This window comes from Triturus cristatus, chromosome 4_1 (genome assembly GCF_964204655.1).
Source record: "Triturus cristatus chromosome 4_1, aTriCri1.1, whole genome shotgun sequence".
Classification (NCBI taxonomy): Eukaryota; Metazoa; Chordata; class Amphibia; order Caudata; family Salamandridae; genus Triturus; species Triturus cristatus.
Genome location: NC_140585.1, coordinates 385,667,585 through 385,693,300, shown reverse-complemented (window position 1 = coordinate 385,693,300; position 25,716 = coordinate 385,667,585). Strand labels below are relative to the sequence as shown.

Sequence of the window (25,716 nt, the reverse complement as noted above, 5' to 3'; positions counted from 1 at the left end):
GGGGTCGAGAGTGTGTCCGGCAGAGTGGGTGGGTGTCGTGATGAGCTGTTTGAGTCCGAGCATTGTGGAGTTGCTGTCATTGGCGTTCTCGAGGTGGAAGTTCAGGTCTCCGAGGAGGATGTAGTCTGTTGAGGCGAGGGCGTGCGTGCTGGTGAGGTCGGCAATGGATTCGCTGAACTGTGGTCAGGGTCCCGGGGATCTGTAGACGAAGGTCCTCTGAGGGTGGTGTTGTGATCGACGTGGATCTGGAAGTGTAGGTGTTCGGCCACGCTGAGGGAGTCTTCGGTGTTGGTTGAGATTCTGAAGGTGTTCCTGTGGACGATGGCGATTCCTCCTCCTGGTTTGTTGTTTCGGTTCCTGCGGGTGATCTTGTAGTCGTCCGGGATGGCTATGTCGGGCGCCGAGGATGTGTTCATACAGGTCTCACTCAGGAAGGCGACGTCCGGGGCGGAGAAGTCGAGTAGGTCCCAGAGTTCGACGGCGTGCTTGTGGACTGAGCGGGTGTTGAGTAGTATGCAGCTGAGATAGTTGTGGCCTGCAGTGTTGGGATAGTCAGGACGTGCAGGTGTGCGCTGGCTGGTGTAGCTGTCGTTTCGGCAGGTGAAGGGTCCGTGGGTGAGCTTCGGGTGGCCAGGAAGCAGGTGGCATTTTGTCCGGTGTTGAGTGCGTGGAGGGTGTTAGCGTTGTCGGGTCTTGTGGTGGTCGCGGGGGCCAAGTGATCTGGCGCTGGGTCCGATCCAGGCGCGTTGGGGCGCAGACGGGCTTGCCTTAGGCGCGCCTTTGGCGTGTCCGCTGCGCGGTCACCATAAAAAGGGGAGGGGTCGGGAGCAGAGGTAGGGGGTGGGAGTGGGCAGGATCGGGGGCGGGGCCGCAGGGGCAGCAGCGGCGGGAAAAACAAGGCACAATAACAGTGAAATGCACAGTAAAATACAAACAGTGAAAATGAATAAGGAATGAAGACAGAAAAGCAACAGGAGCACAATCAGGGCACACAAGGCAACAGGAGGGACAATGGGGAGCACCTACAATGGACGAACTGCAGGGGTTTGAGCAGCGACGCCGGGACGGGCTGCTGGCTCGAACCCTGGTACGGAGCTGGGGTCCGGCTGAATGGACCTCCAGCCCAGGTACTGTTTTGAAGTCATCAGAAGATCACTGACCAAAAGAAAACCACAGTTTTTAAATTGATGCATATTAACTAGGATAAGAGTATTACCATTGCAGAAATGGGCCATAATATAGTGCCGCATTATGATTCATGGCAGATCTAAACCTTCCGGTCTCCTACGTTGGACCCATGCATTACAATCCCTCGGCATTTCAGATCTACTAAATCACAGGAAAACAGCAGCGGTGTTAATGCAATGTTTTTTTCACTTATAATAACAAATAGAAATCATTCTATCAGATCACCTGGTGGTACACGGTTCTTGGCTTTTAGAATCTCTTCCCCTGTGTGCATTTTGTATCTTGACAAGACTTTTATCGAATATGTCCTCCAGACAACTGGTTTTCTATATTAGCATGTTCTGTTGACTTGGCGTCTTTGGATATTTGTCAGCCGTGGTTGAGCAAAAGAGGATGTGCTGCTCCCCACTGGAGTGCTGTTCTTCCCTGGGTGAGCGTGAAGGGATCAACCCCTTCTGATCTAACAGCACTCAAGAATGGAAGCAGACTTTTGTACCAGAGTCATGAACAGCCACTGACAGTCAAATCTGTTTAGGTGGCGCTCGTAAACTGGTTCACCAAATGATGCTGCAATGCATATGAGGTGAGATGCCCTGGAGCTGAAGGGCTTGAAGCTGAGAGTCTCATGCAATCTCATTACGTACGGGGGAACCTCCCTCTACAGATTTTGTCTGATCATAATCCTGTAAGGGGACTTTTCACCAGGATCCGCTCCAGAATGGAGTACAGGGAGGAAATAAAGAGTTTATTAGCATGGAGTTGTGTTGAATAAGTTCCGCCTGAGACTACTGAGAGCTTCAAAGGCATGGGTGATCTGGTTGCTGGGCAGTGACCTTTTCCACAAGTATAAGTTTATACTCATCCAGCACTGGTCTACAGAGCGGGGCAATGTATCTGGAGATTAAAAGTACTCACAGAGCCTCTTTCTCTACTATGGATTAAGTTGGAAATTAAGTAGTTGAGTAAAAGGGGTGAGGGCTCACAGCAGTGAATGAATTGATTAATATTTTTACAACGCACCCTCAATTTCTTCCCTTTGTCAAATGTGTTTCAGTTCGGGGGGGTGATAGCCAAGTGAGTATGTCATTCTGGTCTGAGGGAAGTGTGTTATGCTTATGCTGGGCAGTCCATGGCAATTATGAACACTTAACATGAGCTCACTGGATACAAACACAACAATCAGTGTACTGATATCAGTAGCCTGGGCCAGCTCCATAAAATTACCTCTTACAGAGTCTGCAAACTTTAAGCCCAACAATCCTAGCATAAATAAGACTACAAACGTGGTTGAATAGACTAACCGACTGGCATAAAAGAACATGCACATCTGAAGAAGTAACCACAAATAAAGTCTTTGCAGCAGCACGGTATAAATCTGTATCAGGTGAAAGGGCCCACTTCTTCTATCATTCAGAGGACAAGCAGAAGCCAGAGGCAAAGACAGACACAGGATAGTAGCATGATGAAGCCATAAGGGCAATTACATTAGTTGTATGCTATCTTGTCTCACACTTTATATTCTGCTAAGTTTTCTACAGTGTAGCACAATAATTGTTGTCAACATCAGAAGCAGAAAGAGGCTAGGTGTAAAAGCTGATACTTGAAAAGGTTAGTAGAAAGAGATTGGAGAACAGCACAGGGGAGAGAAATTGTGAAGAAACTTCCTAAATTGGATCTGCAGTTCCTTGCCTTAAGCATAATTATATAATATATGGAACGCATGAGAGAGGTCTAATAAGGAAGGGACAAAACTCTGGTACCAAATAACTTTTACATAAGGGCAAAAAAGAAAACATCTTGAAAAGCGGAATGAAGACTCAGGCATGAGATAGGTACTGAGCCCATTTGATGTCCTAAAGAAGAATCCATTGTCAGAGATTCCATTCTAGTCTTCTTCTTATTCCTACTATATTACTTGCTGTAAAAATGTCAATGTTGCCTTTTGAGAGATTTATCTAGACAAGATCATCAGCTAGGTTTTCTGGTACTGTTTATGTAAGATGATTCCGTGTAGTGCAACAGACATTGCAGCAAAGTTGCCATTTTCTGCATCATCGCCTGAGATTTTCGCCTTTTGCTGTACATTATTTATTACTTTTTGCTGTACACTATTTTTGCTGGCTTTAGGACTCTGTGCACTTTACCACTGCTCAATAGTAGTAAGGTGCCCTTTCCTTTCTTCTAAAATGGGCTTATTACATTTGAACTCCTTATTTGGCCTATTTAACTTTCCTATAAAGTCCATTGGACATGGTGTGTAAAGTACACCTATGGAATGAAAAGTTAAAAGTCATAAGTGGGCTGCTGTATATACCTACACCATACACATATGCGATAAAAACATATTTCTACCAGGGGAACCACTGAGGAATGTTAAGGCAGCAGTTTAAATGCACCACTGTGATACATGGCAGGGAAAACTGTTTTTGCTATGTAAAGAAATGTCTATATTTAAATATTTATAAGTCACATTTAAAGCAAGCCTTGTAAGCCCACAGGGCAAGTTAATATAAAAAAAAACAGGACACACTACTTTTTGGGGTTAACATGAATTCACAGTGAAATAAAAAAAAACAAGAGCTATTTCACTCCACAGGCCTGGCTAGACTTTTTTCTAATAGGTTTAGGTGGGATTCATTCTTTATTTTCTACCTCTGCTTAGGAAAGAGATAGAAAAATGCTTCAAAGTAATTTCCTGCTTAGGTTTTAAAAGGTGACAATGGTGAAATCAGATTTTTGAAAACTTAAAAGTAACTTTGTAAAAATGTACTTTGTGCTGTCTGAGTTAGAACTAGCCTAAAACCAGTTCGGCCAATCATCACACTTCCAGAGCTGAAATGCAAATGCTTAACTAGGAGTCTTAACAACCCTGCCTCAGAGGACAGTGGCGTGCCTTTGGACACAGGAAGCAGCAATGGTTGTTAACTGCTGATCACTTAGCAGTTATTAGTTAACTGGGAGTAGAATGAAACAGTTGGCAGAACAAAGAGCACCTTTAGCACTCTCTCTTTTGGCTTAGAGATGCCAGTGAGGGGTTCTCCTGTTATTTTCCAGGACCCTTGTAGGCAGCACACCCTATTCACAGTAGGAGGGAAATCTAGTTCTGCCACCTATCACGCTTCCAGCGCTGTAATACAGATCTTTGGCTGGGAGAGGTAACAACTCTGGTTCAGAGGACAATGGCATCCTTCTGGGCCAAGCAAAGGCCAATAGTTGTTAACTGTTGACCACTTAGCAAGGCTTTGCTGTATGGGAGTGGACAGGAACAGTTGGCAGAACAAAGGGTAGCTTAAACACTACCTCTTTCTACTTGGAGATGCCAAGGAGGGCTTATTCTATTCATCGTGAGGACCCTCGCAGATGACTCCAGCCACAGTAAGAGGGAAAAACATTTTTGACCCTCTCGGGTAAGGCAATGGCCAATAACGTTGAATACAGTACTGCCTGGTGGCAGATGGGTCCCACTATCTTGAAACAGGGGCTCCAGGGTAATTTTACAGTAAGGCAAAGAGGAGGTGCTGCAAAAGGAGGGGGGACTTCGCGAAAATTGTAATGATTGGGCAGTGGAATTCCTCCCAACACTGGCTAGTGCACAAGATACATCTGGCACCTCCACCACAACCTCCTACGAACATTCCTGGACTTCGGAAAACTCCACCTGAAGAAGAACCTGCTGGAAGAAAGATCCTGATTTCCGACTCTTGGTGGAAGACACATTCACACAAAGATGCAAGGACTCCTGAATCATTCTGGCACCCAGGTACTGGAACTGCTCTCCAAAGATCAAGTGGTTGGTCTTCTGTTTACCTGCTATGACGCAAGGACCCCTGAATCATGCTGGCACCTAGGTAATGGAACTGCTCTCCAAAGATCAAGTGGTTGGTCTCCTGTTTACCTGCTATGGGGACACAAAAAGCAGAAAGACTGCCGACTCCAAGAGGGCCTAGTTGAGGAATAGACCCTGCAGGAAGCTTGACTGGAGAGAGAAAAAAAGCCTGCCTAAAAAGCTAGGAGCTGTAGGACTGACCAGAATAAACTTTTCAAGCATTGGAGGTTTTGTCTTGATGATAAAACCTTTTAACGGGACAAACCGCTTGGTGTGTCCAACCTCCACTCTCACGCAGTCGGCCTGAAATTGCACCCAAGTCCCGACCCACCACAAACTGTTGTTTGACCACAGTGTTTAACTTTTTCTAGAAGCTTATTGTGTTAGACTTTTAAAAAGTCATTATCTCCAGTTCTCATTAATGTATTTTGATACTTGTAGTGGGTTTTTGCAAATTTTTACATTGGTATCTATTTTTCTAAATTGGGTTGTGAATGGTATTGTGTTCTGTTCTTTACCTTAGATTTTTTGGTACTGCTTTAACCTAGCAAACCCTTTCCTGGGCATTGCCTGCTGCTTGCGTACTTGCTACCAGGGGCTGAGCAGATATTCCCTCAGTACTGTCTTTTGACCTAACAAGAGTGGGTTTATCGAGATGGCAAGGTTAACCCTTCCCAAATTAAGAACCCTATTTCCAACATCCATGAACAAGATTCCTGCAAATAGGATATTTAATTCCATAAAATGTTCATGCAATACTATGGTTTCATCTCATCATTTCAGCGCGTGCTCAATCATAGGCTGGGGTTTTAAAATCATACACTCACACAAAAACGGTTCAAAGCCGGGGGGTCTCAGGGAAGGTTTAAAGACAGCACAGGGTTTGTTCCCCAAAAAATGGATCGAAAAACAATACGAAACCCTGAGGTCTGAAAATACAAATAATTAAATCATGAAGTGAAGTATAGAAACAGACTACGCCCATTAGATTATTGCTAAGGGCAATCCCTTTGTAGGACGTAATCCCTCACTCACCATAGGTGACATGCTTCATCATTTGGGATTCTCCTCCCAGAGGAAAAACCTAGTTCCTCTGGGGGCTACAACCCCCTCTCTGAGAGGGAGGAGCTCAGGGATGTTTTGAGATCAACTAAAGGATAGACTAAATCCACAAATGATGAGCTTATAGTATGAGTTTTAAAATCATAAACAAATCCTCTTTGGTAACACAGAGAACTATGAGGTGTCCAGGCAAACCCCTTTACCCACAACTGTAACCACACCATGAATCCTCTTATGAAAGGACTGTGACATGTGTAACAGAAATAAGTCATATTTTCAGCTTCTCACCCACTAGAGGAAAATGATGCAGAATCCTACTTCATAGAAAGTAGATCGCCATAAGTATCCAGGGACAGATTATTTTTATCAGTTGTATGTGTCATTGTGTTCCCTGTGCCTAAAACTAAATGTTGTCCTCTTGTGTACATCAAAATATCTACTACAATCCACCACTAGCAGTGAATGGTATACCATTCTAGGGTTCCATGTATGCTCTTTCTGTTAAAAATTCATAAAGAACAATTGATGGAGGGAATGCTGAACAATGTCAATCACTCACCCCCAGTACAGAGATCTGGGCCTAATTCCATCGTTTTTTACTCAAAGTGTCATTAGAGTTTGGACCCACCCATTTGCAAACCAGTCTTGACTCTGCTCCCCATGGGAACAGTCCAGCCTGAACTGCCAGGCCAGATCTGCCAAGAGTATGCCCAGACGTGTTTCCCTTGCTCGCTGTGCCACTGGATTCAAGCTAGCATGGCTAATAAGGGGTGCTACCCTGAAACTGGTCCTGGGATGCTTGTTTTCGGTCAATGGAGGACCTGGCTTTGCAGTCCGGGCTGGACTGTTCCCATGAGGAGCAGGGTCAAGACTGACTTGCATATATGGCTGAGACCAAACTCGGGTGGCATACTGAGCAAAAGAACGATGGAGTAAACTCAGGTCTGTTGACTGGGGGTGAGTGGTTGAAAGGTTTAACCCCTTCGGTGCCACGCCCTTTCCCCCTCCTGTGCCGGGCGTTTCCCACGCGGGTGGGTTTCATGACGAGATAGTCTCGTCATGGGCACAGCGCGACCGTGCTCCATGACGAGACTATCTCGTCATGGGCACAGAAGAGGTTATGCTCTCTGTCCATCATCTTGTTGTGGTTGCTTTCTGTTAAAAAAACCGCAGTGTGCATTTGTTCTCACAACTCACTGGATGGGGGAATGCCAGAACAGAGCTTCGCAGTGAATCTATTCCTAGTCCTTCAAGCTGACACCTAACTTTATCTGAATGTATCATCACCAACATGACACATAAAAGTTTGCATGGCTGATCATTTTCTGAAAGGAAGCCGAACAAAGCCTGAGAACCTGATTTAGATCATGGTGGATGGGTTACTCCGTCACAATGGTGATGGATATCCTGTCTGCCAAAATATAAATCCCATAGGATATCATGGGATTTATATTTCAGCTAGTGGGATATTTGTCACCGTTGTGATGGAGTAACTCGTCCTCCAAGATCTAAATCAGGCCCGGAGTGTCTTCCTATTTTATGCACAATCTGCCTGTGGCCAATTTAATAACGGATGGCTGACATTACAAAAATGACTGTGAGAGCCACCAAGCTTTCAGTTGGGCTCACATCACCAGTTGAACTGTTACTTCAGTCAAGTTGCCATTTCTGCCAAGTGCCAGTTCTACCATAAGAAGGATACCACTGTATTAGTGAGGTCCTACCTACAGACTTTAGATTTGTAGGATGCGCTATAATGATTTCTCTAATCAACATCTGCTTTGAGCTTCCACCCTTGCTCCTAACAAGGTGGTCACACTCTAGGCTGTAGCCAGTTTGCCTTGGTACTAAACATCATGACCGTTTCAGCGCATCTTAAAATAACCGCTTGCTAAGACTCAAGAAATTCAAAATCACCCTTCTCCTACAAAGCCATTTAGCCAGCGGGGCCCGGGCTCAATTTCCTCTGACCTGTCTATTCTCGCCTCGGTGCCTATTCTAATCACGGGCCCCACGCTGCAACTCTGGGCAATAGCTTGCTTAGCCTCCACACCGGCCCCAACAGCGCTAAGGATGCCTGGCTTCACCCTGGGGGTGCCCAGGAGTGGACACTTCACAGGGAAAGCCAGGAGGGGTTCCACAGCGGTATGAGTATCAGCGCCAGGAAACCGCAAAAGGCGACACCGCAAGGTGGCCGTCTGGTGACAGTGCGCTCTATAAGTACCTTGACATTTATAATGCTCTGACTTGAGAAATATATAACATATCAGGCGTACCAAAATCTTCCTCACCAACAGCACTTAATGAAACCAAGGAATTGGTGACCTTCTGGTTGTCTTATATAGTTTTTTGCAAATGATGAGTGCCTAGTAGATAACCTAACATTCACATTTTCGCTCAGACCTTTGGCAGTCCTGAAGAATGTATCTGAATCTTGTTGGACTTAAATGCACACATAAACATGTCAGCATGTGTTAAAGATCTGAAGGGATGCATAAATGTAAACAAATATACATGTTCAGTAGAAGCTTTGACCTAACTATAGGCATGCAGGTGCTATTGCTGCCTGTGTATGTATGTATGTATGGCATTGGTGCCTGAAAATACTTTCTAAACACACGATCTTTAAATCATTTTGGACATACAGATATGATATTGAAAATGCTGGTTAACTAACACTGTTTTCTTGTTGAATGGTACTTTATACCTACAGAACCAGGGCACTACGATGGCACTTCATTTGTCCCAAAGTACGCTAACCTCTTCATGGGATAGTGGGAAATGAAGTGGCATGGTACAAATAAACCAAGCACCAATGGCCCATGTAGTCCATCCTAAGGACAAGATCTACTGACGATCGGTTTCTGATCGGAGACACACATCAAAAACTCAAAGCCCTTGTTGAAAGGTTAAAAGAAAACAAACACAATACCCACTTTTCAAGCAGTACGAGTGCAATAAGTATTGACTTTCTGCATGTTACTATTTAAATAACGGAGACCTATGCCCAAAAATACACAGAATGGCAAACACATAAGCAATTGGACATTACATACAAACTATGACCATCCCAAAACGCTGAAATGGAGCATCCCATACAACCGATTTTTGAGAGATTGCTGGATATGCTTTTCAGATGAAGAATTTAACAAAGAGGCAGCTAGTATGTCCAGTAGATTTTGGGAAAGGGGGTGCCCATAAATGGTGCTTCAAGATGCTCTATACAGAGTAATCCTAAAAATAAGAGGCTTTGTTCATTGAAACTACAAGAAGTAAACAGAACAGAGATCAGGAAATAAGCACCACTTCATTATAGAATATTACACCGAAATTAAAAACAACTGAAAATGTTATATACGAACTGGAGATTGCTATGTATGGATGAACAGTTGAAGCATCGAATGGGGCCACATCCAAGTATAACATACAAGAAATCCCCATTACTGGGGGCCATATTGGTTAAACAAATTACTTTGAACCGAGGTACAAAACAGAGGAGAAGAATTGGTTATGTACAAGAAAAATGGATTTTGGAAGTGTGGATCGTGTAGAGCAGTGCTACTCGAAATACGGCCCAGGTCGCTTACTGCCTTCCTGACCATTACATGCGGCCCTCTAGTCAACATCAGCACTGGGCTGCTGCTTGCTTCACTGAGCACAAACATTCAGAAAGATGTTAAATAAACGGGTAAGTATTTATTTACAGATTAACTGAATTTGAAGAAAGGAAGTAACTAAGGTATCCGGCACCACATAACATTACAAACAGCTGTATTTTTAAAGTCTTCCTGCAACAAATGTGAAAAAATATGAAAGTTTATGTTCTAAAAAGTATATTTTTGTTAACATGCAGACTTGTTTTACCTTGGTACAACCGATATCAGTGCATTCCGAAGTTTTTTTTTAAAGTGATATGTTTTCAAACATGAATTTAGCAACATTCATGCCCCCCATCCCCAACACAATGCCAGTAGTGAACTAAGCCAAGTTAGTTGTCATGTGTGCCCTTTGGGTGGCCTGGGTAGATATTACTCAATACAAATGAGGGAGAAGGGGCGCATATAGGTCCAGCATACACGCCCCAATAAATACAGTGTAGCCCTGAAGGAGTATGCAGTTCCTGTAGGGTGGGGAAAGAAAAAGGAGGCTAGGTTGGTCAACACCCTTACTCAGTAGTGGAGTGTGGGTATCTCCTAATTTGGGAAGTGGGGCCTTCACACACCCATTTGGGTGTCATGCTTCATCATAGGGCTTGCTCCTCGTCAGGCCGGCACTGCAATGCCTGACGGGCAACCAATGAGGGGCTCTTTGTCAGAGATCTTTTTCCCAAGCCGTATAGGTGAGGTGTGTGTGAGGGGCCTAGTGATGTAGATGTGAGGTGATGTGAGGAGAAATAAAATGAGGCGGGTGGTGCTCCAAAATGAATTCTATCTAATCTGCGAGCCCAAAGCTTGAAACTGAGGAATGGCTCACATCTCAAATTGAATATGTGATACGCGTATTGGAATGTATGTGTAGGAAAAGGTACACTGGAAACACAACAAAAAAAAGTCAAAGAAAGAATAAATTAGCATTTGCGTGCAATAAAAAAAAATCATAATAACGTTACCAAATGACAAAACACTTTTGGGACAAACATGAAGCCAACCGTAAGGAAATGACACATTATGACTTCAAATACATTATGAATAATCCAAGAGGGGGTGACTGAGGATTGCCATTAAGACAAGAAGAGTCTAAATTGATTGTACTCTTAGAAATGGAAATCCCATGAGATCACAACCTGGTTGCAGAATTACATGTTCAACTCTAAAAATTATTACCACAATTCACAATGTAAATGAGGTTGATTTTATGCTCAAATCCCATAACGAATAAAATGAAAAACTAATAAAACTGGTAGAAAACACTGTTAGCATGCTGATGTAAATATATGGGGCTGATCTATCCACTAATACATTTTCCATGGCTTTCTTTTCTTTGTCAAAACTGGAATACTGCGGTCATGTTTTTCACAAATAGTACTATGTTATTGCCTAATTGATATATTCATAAACTCTTGAACAGAATATGAACTCATGATGATGATAAATTATACAATAAGAAAAATACTAAGAAATCTTGCACATTATTGATGAAATTGTAATTTCGACCACGAGAATGTTGGAAAAATAATGTTAAGTTAATATATATAAAAAATGTGATCGTGCGTTGCACATTAAATTGAAAGAAAATCTAGTAAAAAAATTGAAGCAGGAGTACAAGTTGTAAAAATGTAAAGTTAACTTGTATGGGAAAATAGTGGAAGTTTGGGGACTTTTCAAGAAAACTCTGAGTGAAAAATGTTACGAGAAAGTGAGAAAGGACTCTTGTTAGGTAACGAAGGGAAAATGTTGTCATGGTCCAGTAGAACACAGTGTATTGCCGAAACTCGTTGACCATTGTTGATGGGGCGATAATTAATTAATTTTTGATAAAGATGAATAAAGCATTTTGGACATCCTTGTGGGTGCTGCTCTCATCCTTTTGTACAAGGAGCTCTGGAATGAATATACATAGACACACACAGACAGGCACACTCTTCATAACATAATTGTCCTTTTGCCCTTTGAAGGTGTCCCCACCAGTTTTATCTCTGGCTCATTGCGTACACCCCACCTCCCCCAAAATCATTTTGATAGACACCACTGACGCTGATAGCCACTCTGCTGGATATAAGGTCCTTAATTAGCTGCCAGCTGAGTAAATGTGACGTTACCTCTATATGCGTATTTCCACTATACGTCTGATACGCATTTAAAGCTTAAGGATTTTGTTATTTTTTTTAACGGAAATAAGGGGAAGCCTCATCTTGAATGTTAACGTGCATGGCTCTGTTTGTAACGTCATGTACTGCCTAACATTTAAAGATTCCTTCAGCAATTGCTCTTCCAGAGTCCGGCATAAAGCGGGGTAATCCATACAGCGCCCCCTTGCTGCCAGTGCGTGCACGGCTCTCAGCTCCGTCACAAGCGGACTGGCATAGCAGAGCCAGTGGCGCGTCACTGGCACCACCCCTGCTCCCGACTGAGCCCGCCTCCCTCGTCCCTGCCCCCGGCTCTCACCTGGGTGTGCGCGCCCTCCGGGGCTCTCCTCCCCGCCGCCGCGGCCAGCAGCAGCTTGTTGGTGGCATGGAGGTTGCTGCCGGGCGCGGTCTGCGCCAGATCCTTCTGCCCGTTCAGGTGGGCGGTGACCATGCTGGCGGGCGCCTTGGCGGGCAGCAGCGAGATGGCGAGGCTCTGGTGGAGGCCGGGCTTCACGGCGCTACCTACAGCCAGGGCGCAACTCCGCACGGCCAGCTTCTGCGGGAGAGAAGGAAGAAGAAATGAAGCCCACTTTACGAAAACACCACCTCCCCGCACCCGCTGCCCCTCCCTTCACACCTCGGGCTCACAAGCGAGGCGGCCGTGTACTGAAGGCTCCGCATTACTAACTGCTCTCAGCGCTATGCCTCTCCATGGTGATAGCGTACAACGCCCACTGGGCAGAGCTGAGCTCGCTGCAGAGACCTCACACCACAGCGCCCTGTATGTCAGAGGTAACTCCTGCAATGACCTGTACACGAGACGTGCAGGAACCATGCAGGAGAGTACCATTCATTCAAAGTACAAACTGCAATAGTGCCTACGGGAGCTATGCTGTTTACAGCAGTATGGAACTTCAGGAATGCTGCACTGTCTCCACGGATGGGCTTCTGGTTCTACACACTACACTAAGGATCCAAGGGAGGAGTACAACTGGAGAGCAACACCCATATCCCAAAATTGCATGACAACTGGAAATTTAGACTGTGGACTGCAGAAGAACTTGTGTTCCTTTCAGGAGAGTTTGTGTAGGGGGTTGGAGTAAGGATGCCCTCGGAGCAGAGCACGGGTCTGGCGGAGATGCCCATGGTACTGACTGCGTATGCCTGCGTTCCTAACTGACTGGCTGGGTGGGGCGTTCGGGGCGCTGCTTGAGTTTCCCACCTAGCCTCACTGAGCTATCCAGACCGCTAGCAGTTAAGCCATGCCCTCACTGCCCGCTCCACACAGATGGCTGCGCCGCCTCAAGCGGCGACGAGACATGCACGGACTGCTAACCCAACACGCATGGCTGAGCTGCCCCTGGTTCGGAAGAAGGCTATACTGTTACTGTGATATCCACGGCGCTGGTCACCGAGGCATGCCCCGGCACACATATCTGATCTGTCCATGATACAAGGTCACTTTAAACCGCGTGGCGCGCAGCATAGCTGAGATCTCCACATGGCACAGATTTGCTCGGCTGGCCATGGCACACGCATCTGACTGTCCTGCTCATATTACGCGCAACTGTCTGGAGTAGTCTTGGTGCTAACGTCGATCTGGGGCTTTCTTGGGGGTAGAGAACCAGGTGTGCGGCTCACAGAGCTCCATCTTTTTAGCAGCAGGTGTCCAGATATGTGCCAGAATTTTGCTAATACCTCATCATGCACACTGCCTACACCCGGGGCTTTAATCAACATTTGACCAGCGGGAGCCTCCTGCACGGAAAGGTTTTATTTATCTTGAACTAAAGCAACCCACCGGAAATTCTAGCAATTGACCTTTCATGTCATTATTACATTTATTTGATCTTCGTTTCGTATTTAAAAGGGGGTGACGCCAGCCCCAGATAGCATTCTTCGGACGCGTGACACCTATGACCCCGAGTATGCCCGTGTGTTTTCGTGCCAGACCCTCAGTCAAACAGGATTTTGAGTTAATGCATTGAATCAAACATTTAATAACAACATTCGGTGTTCTACTTTTTGCTTAGCATGCCTTTTAGAAAAAATGTCCCAAAGTTATACAGTGCCTAAAAGCATATATTTAAATCAAAATTAAATCAGGTATTAAACAACTTTCTGATGTGTGAAACATTTAGGCATGTTTTGTACTCGCATTTGCCAAGGCAGTGCAACTAAATCTAGAACAAATGCAGTGACGAAAGTGCAATCCTACATATATTCTGTGTAACAGTGCAACCCTCGCGTTCTGTTATTACTACAGTACAATATAACAATGACACAGTGCGGACTGCCTGTTTAACAAAAGCAATATGCTATTTATTACCATTATTAAGGGAGGGGAGGGGTATCAAGACCCAATCGAGGCTTCGTCTTGCCAGAGTTCTGGCCCGCTACAGCCACACCAATAGGGATACATAAACACTGTTTACTATTTTACTTTACGCAGCTCAGAAGAGGAGTGAGTCACACATTATATATCCAGTTCCCGATATTCAAGCGGAGCTAAACAGCAAATGGAAACGCAGGCACCGTCTGATTACTTTGTTGAGAGCTCTGCACCCCAACCGGTTCAAATGTCACAGGAAGTCGTGGTTTCTGTCAACTTCCCGACTTCCTGCGCCAAGGGCGCCGCATTAACTACAGCGCAGCTAATGTCGCCATCTGTCAATGGCGTACCCGGATTATCTCCCCTCAGCGCCACAAAGTGCTCCGGGGATCTTTGTGTCTCGACTCTCGATTTTAATCTTTATTCATCACGCCATCTTTGAATTCACCAAACTTTTTAAGTAGAAGAAAACAGCAAGCGGGTTCTCCATGAAATGATTATATACCTTTGAAAAGTAACTTTATTCAGCCTAAAAAAATGTGACATTCTCTTGCTTGTCTGCCTCCACACAGAAAATACAAAATAGGCATGTTATATTTATAAAACCGTGGACGTTAAGAGTTAAACTCAATAATGTAATCATTCATTCTATTAGGCGTTTTGTAAAGCGTGTAAGTATCACCTTTCGGTTACAATAGCGAACTGGATTAGGCAAAACAACGTTGGAAGTTTCTATCGGGGTTCGCAACACTACCACAGCCAACCTTTCCAAGTATAGGGCTCTCCCTCCCTGCCCCACGCCCTAGCCCTAGCAACTAGAGTTCCAGTGAGAATAATTCATGACCAGTGACTGATTAAAACACAAGGCGAGCTATTCCATTGATGCAGCTGGCATACGCACAATCCAGGGGAGCATAGATCCGACAGCCAACAGAACTCGAATCCAGACTTCAGTGCTTCATTTGTGCCAGCCGCTACTGGGAGGCACCAGCACTCATTTTTGAGTATCAGAACTTATTTGTCATCATCTGACTTTGACCTAGAACAAGACAGAGAGGCTGAAAACAGTGACAAAGGAAGCAAACAAGGGTGACAAAGAACCTGCAATAGCGAGATAAAGAAATAGGAAGTATTGACGAAAGTGGCTAAAAATGGAATTAAGAATATATTTTAAAAAAATAGGGGTAGACGAGGAAAGTCAGCAAAAAGGGCCTGCCCTCCTACTTATCAAATTACAACTAACAAAAGAAGGCCCGTCCGTTCTGATGTAAACTAACCCTCCACAGAATGGTAAGAAAACCCTTTGGTTTTCTTAGGTAACCCTCACCCACTGGTGTTGTCCCTTGGTGGCATGAGTCATCATCGGGTTCTTCCTGTTCCGCCGCGGAACGGGCGCGCTGCGATCTGCGGGAGCACTGAATGGCATATTATAATGATGAAAGTGAAGAAGAGTGGGATGGGTCTTGTGTAGAAGGTTGAAATACCTGCCAAATAGGTTAGTAAAGCCTTTAATCAATCCTCCAGATGGTAGGCCTAAAAAAACGGGGACAAATGGGAAGTCTAGGTGATAATGTACCTGCCTTCCTACCGGTCTATATGTTTCAAGCCAATCCCCATGGTTTGTCATCCGGACCAAGGATTGAACTCCCTGATTACACTCCTCAAGTAGTGCTCATCAACAATTCCAAGACACACTCTGCATGCAAAATGAGAAGTATAAACTGACTGCACATATTTGGTGTCACTGTTTGATACCTACTTGGTATTACTGCTTAATACACATATGTAGCAAAACCTACGCTTCATGTGTTCTTCGGTGTCAAGGGACGCTTGTAGTCACACTTACACCAAACACTGAATTATAATATACTTTTCAGTGCTTCTGCGTACCTCGGAGGTCGCAGCATGCCCCCGTTCCGCAGTGGAACGGAAAGAACACGATGATGAAGCGGGCAACCCTAGTCCGTGGGGAATTAAGCGTAGACGGCCTTCGAGTTTGACAACTTTGGCATTTGGGAGCAGAATCATAAGGAGAAACAATGGCTTCTGCCCTTTTTCTTTTTTTTTACAAGTTACTCAAACATTGGGGCCCTCCCTGATAGCTAGCAAAAACTGCCCCCTTAAATAGAACCTATATAAGTGGTTTCCTTAAGGATGGTGGTAGTGCCCTACTCATAGGGTTTACCAGTATATTTCAATGAGCATGGTGGCAATCGGTGCTGAATTCAACTTGTTAAATCAAGTGCCTAATTCACCAGGCCCCCGGGTCACCAATAGCCTTCATTGTGCCATCCAACATTCAGTTGTTGAGGCACACTTCTAAACCATGGAGTCCAGTGCAGTGGCAGCAGGCAAACGAGTACGACTTTCATCACCTGTCTCTCTGTATACCCTTGGCATTAGCAGCTACAGCAGGTGTGGGATTCTTTAAGGGCATCTTCAGTTTGCAACTCGCAGACTGAAGCTTATAATTAATGCTATAAACCAATGCAGTACCAATAGAAGAGCAAGCAGGAGGAAGAACAAAAGATGGGTAATAGACAAGGGAAAGGGGAAGGACTACTGAATGAAAGGGTGGATGGGTGAGTGGTTGGATGAAAGAGTGGGTAGATGGATGAGTGGGTGAAGAGACGAATGCATGGTAGATGGATGGACAGGTAAAAGGATGGCAGAGTAAAGGGATGTATGAACAGATGAAAGGATGGCAGATTAAAGGGATGGGCAGGTGAAAGGGTGGCAGAGTAAGGGATGATGGATGGTTGAGAGGGTGAAAAGATGAGTGAATGGCTGGCAGAGTGGATTATGAGTGAATCGATGCCAGCGTGGAATATGAGTGAATGGATGGCAGAGTGGCTGTATGGATGATGGACGGCAGAGCGGATGGATGGCATAGTGGGTAGATAGTGGATGGAAGGTAGAGCGGATTTATGGAAGGCAGAGTGGATTTATGGATGGCAGAGCGAATGGATGGATGGTGGAAAGATTGACTGATCGAGATTAAAATGCATGAAGGGGTGACTGAATGTAAAGGTGGAATAGTGGATTATCAGCGGGTTGATGGAAGGGTGAAAGGATGCATTGCTAGATGCGTGGAGAGAAGAGACAAGGGAGCTCTTCTAGGGAGGGTTGGGGTCACTTGCTTGATGCCATCAGAGCTTTAATTCAAAGTGGCGGGTATATTAATTTTCTGAGTACTCCCTTGCTTTAAGATGGCACATTTAGGGTTAAGATATCAACTCAACGTCGCTGGCCCACATGCTCTTTGTATTAATTTTTGATGAACTCTCTTTACTCATAATGCCCCAGCTTGTCCAGGCCTACACTTTCTCTGTTCTCTCTAACCAGCATTTTGCTGTCTAGGAACTTATTTTCAGCTACAGCAGCATATATGCCCTCGGAGTGCATAATGCTACCTCGTACAGGAAGAGGGGCTGATAGGCCCCTGAGGTAAACCCTGAATTTTTGAAAACTGTAGCTTCCTCAGGCCCTGAGCCATCATTGGTTTGGAAGAGGGCACTTATTTCTGGACGCTGGCTGTACAAACTTACAGGCCATAAAAGGCATGGGGTTTGTTCGAATTTTGATGCAGATCTGCTACCCCCAATCGTTACCTGATCAATAGGTAGGATCAAAGGGGTTTTGATCAGTATTAGTTTTGAGGTCAGGATGCAATTCACAACTTCCCACCCCAATTGTCATGTGTGAGGAAAAACAATCACGTGCAGTTAAACAATACGACTCTGCTAGCTACTTTTTAGGCCAAGCATTTGTCAACACATAGTATTCCATTATTGACCTCGTTGAGTTGAAATGCTGTAGGACAATGTATTAGCAAGGAACGCCACCTCTGTAACAAGTATGCTTTCAAAGTACAGAAGTAACGACTGACCATGATTTACTTACAGCCCCATATATACACACCACTCTTTACTGTAGGCTAGAGTCTGGCAGCCATCACACTGAGGTTGCTCTCTGTATAGTCAGTTCCCATAATATGGTGAAGCTGGTTACATTTTATGAAGGTTTTGACATTCACATTATCTTTGAGAAGTAACAAGACTACAATCCATTTATTTTTGTTGTCTTGCAAGGTCATCTTATGTGGCACCAGAGTCTATGTTACAGAGGTAAAAAGGGAAGAAAGTGGAAGATGTGGGCAAGAATGTGGAGGAGTAGGAACTTTAGGGGATCAGCCTTCTCTGTGGGTATCAGAAGGCGTAGGATAATAGCGCTTCCGCTCCTAAAGAAACTTTAGCATTTCTCCCATTGGAAATCGTTGTAATGGTCCATTTTCTCGATTCCGATTCCTTCAACTCGCCATTTCTGCTAATTCATATTGTGGTTATGCGCCTATTTAGCTAGTTTGCACACCTGGTTGGGATTATTTTCTTGAAGATAGTTGGCAGTCCAGCACCAGGAAATGTTGCCTCTGTTACACATCAGGAGTGGAACTGTGGTGTCAGGAGACAATGTTCAGGTATTTGCATGGCCTAGAGGCTCAAAGAAGCTTGTCACAAAAAGAGACACCCCAAGTTTCAGCACTGGAGGACATCCCTAGTTCTTAAAAATTGAAAGGGATTTGACTGAGTTTTGCGATAGTCTTTTGGCGTGAGAAATCGGCTTACAGATATCTAAAGAGCAGCAGTGCGAGCATGGTACCATCCAACGGGTTTAATACGTGTTTTCCCCAAACAGATATTCGGGAAAGAAACGTTTGACAAGTGATTATTTATTTTTTTGCATTGTGAAGGCAAGTGCCACACTACAGCCTGTCCCTGCATTTAGCTAAAACAGCATGACCGTTCCTCAACCAACGCAGAAAGAGAACTACAATAGATGGCAGCAGTAAATGCTTTTACTATTGTCATCTATGAGCATTTCTGTGCAACTTACTGAGACATTGACTTCACTTTACAGCCAATGGCTATGAGACCCAATCTTCATGCTCACAGGACCCGCCTTTGCACAATTTGTTATCTAGTGATTAGGAGTGGGTGTAACTCGCGGAATTTGCTGTAGTGTAATTATGCAAAATTACAACATAATTACATAAGATTATGAGGAATTACGTTACCAAGCATTTAGTGCTATTTTATCAGTCAAAATGTTCCCTGTCATCCAAAACAGACCAGAGGATGTATTTTGAGCTAAAAAAAAATAGAGCATAATGGAAACTGAAAACGAACAGCAGCAACCGCTCACAAAGTTCGCTGTTCCTGTGCTCCTGCAGTACAATTTTTGTGCCAAATTACTCAATTAAGGGAACGAGAACAATAGCATAATTTTCAGTAACTTTGTGTCAGAAATGTAATACGAAATTACCGAAATGACTCCTCAAAACTGCCTTCTATTACCTACTTAAGACAGATCTGTGCCCCTAGCGGCCCACACTCCTGAGCACGTGAGGCTCCCTGCCTCATTCTCCTGCTGCTTCTCCAGCCTCACTCTCTCATTCTTCCTCCACTCTCTCTTTTGGTTGTCTGTCATTGCCGGTGGTTCTCTCGCTGCCTTGTTTCTCGGCTCTCTTTATCTGGAGGCCGGTTTGTCGGCCATCTCACATTTTGTTCATGCCTGTTATCACTTGGTTTCCACTCTCACTGTGCCCTTTTACACCTGCTAACTCATTCGCTGCCCTCTCACAATTTTTCACTCGGACTTCTCACTCTAACTCTCGTTTATTGCTTCTTCTCTCTTCTTTCTTAGATCTTTCATAGCTATTATTTTCTCATCTTGTTTGTTCTTCCCATTTTTCACACCTTGCTTATGTCTCCTTTTTTACATTTTGCTAATTTCTTCTGACCATTTTGCTCTTCTATACAATTTTATGAACTATTTCCGCTATGTTTTCAGCTCCTTTCACCTCGTGTGAGCTCCTTGCCTTTTCCCGCATTACTGCGCTCTCCCCTTCTTCCCGCCTCCCAACTCAGCCCACCATTCCCTGTTTTCTTCCCACTACCAGACCTATTTTATGGCAGCAGCAGCGCAGACCAGCCATTAAGCAGGAGCTTCCTGGCCGTTTACTTAGGACTTACCAGCAGCGCCTTACCATGCGACCAGGCAAGGCGTACCCCCTCCCGTACATGTGGGCTACCTTCCTCGCCCTCCGACTACTACTCCACTGTAGCAATCTCTCTCTTGCTCAACCCTCTCACTCTTGCTCCACTCTTTCTTATGGTTGTCTGTCATGGCTGTTGGTTCTCTGTTCATCTTGTTTTTTGGCTCTGTTTTTGCTCTGCTTATCGATCTGCCAGTTTTTTCAGCCATTTCACTGATTTGTTTATGCCTTTATAGCTTGGTTTCCACACTCTCACTGTGTCCTTTTGCACCTGGTCATTAATTCTCTCTGTTTTCTCACACTTTTACTCCTTTGCTTCTCGCTCTTTAACTGTTATTTCTCGCTTCTTCATAGCTCTAATTTGCACATATAGTTTCTTCTCCCCCTTTTTCTGCACTTTGTTGATTTTTTATCATCTTGCTAATTCTTTTGTGCCCCTCCTTCTCTCCCCCCTTTTTTTGTTATTTTCACTTTTTCTTGCTCTGTTTCCTACCGTATTTGCCTCCCGCACACTCTACCTTTTCCCAACTTTTGCGTTGGAGCGCTTTCCTGCTTCCCAACTCCCGCACCCATCTCGTTGCCCCACCCACCGTTCCTTGCTCTCCCCCTTCCCTGACCTACTTGATGGTAGGTGCATCATGGACATGCCGCTGCCAAGCCTGTGTGTGCCTGTTCCTGCCCCAGCGCACAACCAGCGACAGGAACCTTGGTTTTCCTTCCGAAAATGCTACCCCACCATGACCCTCCACACGCTCAACCCTAAATGCTGCTGAGTGCACGGCTGCTGCGCTCCACCACACAACACCAAACGGGCGTTCTCCTGCAAACTCTCTTTTACTTTCCAGCACCCACCACTGCACTGACAACAAACACCAGACCCGCTCACAATCACACAACCAAACTCCCACTTCACTGTACTCCATCCTATCCTACATACTCCTGCGTACTCCTGAACACCCTCTCTCTCACCAAATACACTGCTGAACTCGGACCTGCTCCCCAATTCTGCCCCTGGCTTCGCCAAAGCTATCCCACCTGCCTACAAGATCACCAGTCGACTCAAGCCCGGAGGCGGCATCGCCGTTGTCTGTAAGGATTCCATCCGATGCAGTACCACTTCTGGTGCATACCCCAGTAACATCGAGCACCTGACCTTCAAGGTCCACATCATCGCCAAGTTCACCCTGAGTGGCAACCTCATCTACTGCTCACCACTTCCATGCACCAACTTCGCAAGCACTGTTGTTGACTTAGTCATTCTCTCCCCCAATCCTCGGCTCAAGCACTTTCATCCTCCTAAGAGACCTAAATTTCTACCTGGAAGACCACACTGATCCAAACATCTGGCCTCATCCAACATGTGGAAGGGCCGCTCACACTGCCGGACACCATCTGGACCCAATATGTATCACCTTCAGTGACATCACGGTAAACAAGCTTACCTTGATCACCTGGTCTGACCACACGCTCATCAACTTCACCATCCCCATTCCACATCACCAGAGAACCATCTCCGGCAAATCTGAACATGGAGCCTGAAACAAGGGATCACAAGAATCCTGGACTTCTGAACTTCTGGAACACCAGCCCAGACACTACAATAACAGCCTGCTGGACTTCACCAAGTTCAACCGGTGGATCACTGCCTACGCTGATTCCTTGGCACCTCTCAAACCGAAAAACTAAAGAACCAGTCTGCAAGCCAGCTGGTACACAGAGGAGCTCAGAATGACCAAGCCCCACTGCAAACGAAAATGGAGACTGAGCCAGGACATCACCAAAAGGAACACCTCAGACACTAATCCTAGTTGATCAGAAATGAAGCGCTCGCCGATCTGACAATGCTTCCAAACTACAGGCCAATCTCCCTGCTCCTCTACCTGGCCAAAATCTTGCAGATGTTGATCATTATGCACCTAACCACCTACCTCAGTGAACACCCCCTCCTGGGCACCACCCAATCTGGTTTCTGAACGAACCACAGCACGGAAACAGCTCTCATCGCTGTAAGAGAGGACATTGGTGTGATTATGGACAGAGGAGACACCGCAGCCCTCATCCTCTTGGACGTCACCACAGCCTATGACTTTGTCTCCCACCCCGTCCTCATTCAACTGAACAAAGTCGGCATCCAAGAGCCCACACCCCGATGGATATGCCCCTTTGTGACTGGCCGCACTCAGTCAGTCAGATTACTCGGACGCCCACAATCTCTCCCCACCATCAACCACGCTCATGGAATCAATGTCTTACCATACGCCAACAACACATAGCTGATACACTACCACTCCGAAAAAACCACCTGCGACCCAGAATAAGCTTTCTACCTACATGACCGAAGTCGCCGACTGGATGAAAGCCAACTGCCTCACACTCAACACTGACAGGCACTCCTCGCTGTGGAACTCAGACCCATATCCCAACCACCCCCACCCACGCCATGAACCTTAGAATAGTCACTGACAAATTGACCATGATTGCCCAAGTGAAAGACTTCTTCGCCTCCTACTTCCACACCCTGAATATTCTGAGGAAGATTTTCAAATGGCTCCTTACTAACATCTTGTGTGTTTTGCTGTTCGCTCTATGTGGGAAGGGTATGCCCAGACGTGGGTCCCATGCTCACTACGCCACTGGAGTCAAGCTATCCTGGCTGAAGAGGGGTGAAACCCCGAAACCGGTCCTAGGATGCTTGATTCCGGTCCAGGGAAGACATGGCTTGGCAGTTCGGGCTGGACTGTTCCCATGAGGCACAGGGTCAAGACTTTTTTGCATATGGCCATGTCTGAACTGGGGTGGCGTGGTGAGCAAAATAACGATGGATTAAACCCAGATCTGTGACTGGGGGTGAATGTTTTGCCAATGTGCAACATTCCGTCCATCATCTTGTGTGTTTTCCTTACTAACATCCACAGATCCGTCACCCAAGCCCTCATCCCCAGCAAACTGGACTACAGAAACACCCTTATGCCAGAATTAGCTCACAACTGACTAAGACAATCCAAACTATACAGATGTCGGCAGCCAGGATAACATTCAACTTATCACACTGTGCGCACATCACCCTGTACCTCTGGGACATCCAATGCCTTCCAAATCAGAAGTGAGCTTGGTTCAAACTCCTCACACACACCTTCAAAGCCCTTTACAACACAGGGCCAGATTACCTCAACACGGCATTAGATTCCACAATCATACCAGGCAACTCCGCTCCGCGCAGTCCTACTCGCACACATCCCACGCATTTACAGAGCCAGTGGTCACCAGGCAACTCCGCTCCGCGCAGTCCTACTCGCACATATCCCACGCATTTACAGAGCCAGTGGTTGTGCCTTCTCCTACATAGCCTCTAAAGTCGGGAACTACCAACCCCTGCATATCAGAGCCACCTCTTCCATTCTTGAATTCCGCAAGAAGCTGAAGATGAGGCTATTCGACTTTGAACTAGGCTAACCCTGGCTCGGCCCAGACTGCACCTGCTTCAGCGCCAGGATACCCCCCCCTGTGAAAAAAACCGATACAAATACATATAACATACCGAGTTACACCAGCGGTCTTACACCATACCCACCACAGCTTCTTGATTTGCACCAGCCGCCTTAAACCACATTCAACACAGTATCTCGATTTTCATCAGCCGTCTCACACCACATTCACTGCAGCATCTCGAATTAAACCAGGCGTCGTGCATAATATTCATCACAGTATCTCGATTCAGGCCATCTGTCTTGCACCATATACACCACAGTATCTCATTAACACCAGCCTTCTTGCACAATATTCATCACAGTATCTCGATTTTGGCCAGCTGTCTTGCACCATATACACCACAGTATCTCGATTAACACCATCCGTCTTGCACAATATACACCACAGTATGTCGATTAACACCATCCGTCTTGCACAACATTCACCACATTATCTCGATTTAGGCCAAGTATTTTCAGATTCTCCCCAGCCGAGATTCACTAAATTATTCTTTTCTGTTTAAACTGGACCAGCTGGGGGATTCCTAGTGTTTTACTTCTCATATCTGGTGTGGTTCATTGTAGCGACTTAAAGTATTAAAAAAATAAGAATTCATAATCTTATTAGCCTTGTTAGGTGGCTAATGCTGAAACGACTGGGAAGTATTTGTGAATTCCGTTTCAAATCGTCGTGAGTCGTGCCCAACCATCTAATTTTGCACTTTGGGACTTATAACATAAATAAGACAACGAGCATGACAAAACACGGAGATATATACCGCAACATACATTACAGGTAACACAATTATTCCACCTAACAATAGGTCCTCGTTTATTGAGCTCAACACGCTAAGCGAATATTATGGTGCACGCGCCCCAAATCGTCAGATGTATTTAAAGGGACAAGTTGAAGGTGAATGGCCAGTCTGGCATCAAACGAGTTTTGCCAATCACCTCATCTACGCTGCGTGCCAAGTGCACGGCTTAATCAGTAGCAAGCCATGCCGCTTTAATTAGAGTCACCTGGAAAAGAGCTACAGATCGTTGTCTTTTAAACATGGCTGCTCCCACCAGGGGAGGATTTCACAGAGTTTGGCAAAAACACCGAGTAAGGACGTCGCTATACATAAAAATGCTACATCTTTTGTGCCCCGTTTATGCCAAGCACATTAAAAGAATATTCTTCAGAGGCTTTACGGGAGGAAGAAATTAATTTGGCATTTGTTCAACTGAACATTTTCAGTGTCATTTTTGGAAAGCTGCATAACACAAATCTTTGCCTGCTCCAGGCGTTTCAGCAGAGAACATTGTGCTGTCATAATGGGAGAGCCAAAAAATATTGGCTTCAAACCCTGGAAAATCAGCTTGCCGCTTCTCATCTACAGCATAACAGTATTCACAATAAACCAGCTTTCAAGCAATGCATTTCAAAGGCAGCACAACTTTCATTTTCACTGCAGGATGCCACGGGCACACTGGAGGTTGGGATATGTATGCCAGTCACATGCAAACGTCCTTCGGTGTGCTGGAAGCCAGCGTTTGCAGAATGGCCGATTAAACTACACACTAACATAAAACGCGTCTCTCGAGTGAATATTCTTCCTTTACGGCCAAAGAGTGTAGGAACAATGTTCTATTCGCACAGTATTGTAGACGTACTAATGTGTCTTCAGTGAGTGAATGCTAGCCAAATGTTACCCAAACGCAATCATTTTGCTTACTTATTAAATGTACAAGAAATAATTTAAAATTCATACTAGGTGCCCACAAATGTGCAAGTGAACAACAGACCTGCACGATAAGGGCACATAGAGGTAACACCATTTAACCATAGACAGAAACCAGGCCTGGGTTTCCAGTAATGGAAATCAACCCCTCTTCCCAAAGTAACAGCGAACTGGTACTCAGAAGGAAAAAAAGATGTCTCTTGCTGTGAGTGCATTTGTGTGGTGTGTGTGTTCGCACAGATTTACATGTGCAAATATGTATGTAAAAATACGC

At 45.2% G+C, this 25,716-nt stretch overlaps 1 protein-coding gene across 3 annotated transcripts in view; it reads right to left on the bottom strand.

Annotated features, from left to right (window-relative positions):
* PHF21B (PHD finger protein 21B) overlaps positions 1 to 25,716 on the bottom strand; it is a 326,879-nt gene that overhangs the window by 111,377 nt on the left and 189,786 nt on the right. For all 3 annotated transcript variants that reach the window (XM_085652440.1, XM_085652439.1, XM_085652438.1), the window contains one exon: positions 12,181 to 12,417. In XM_085652440.1, the coding sequence (XP_085508566.1) occupies positions 12,181 to 12,417 (237 nt within the window). The remainder of the gene's footprint in view (positions 1 to 12,180; positions 12,418 to 25,716) is intronic.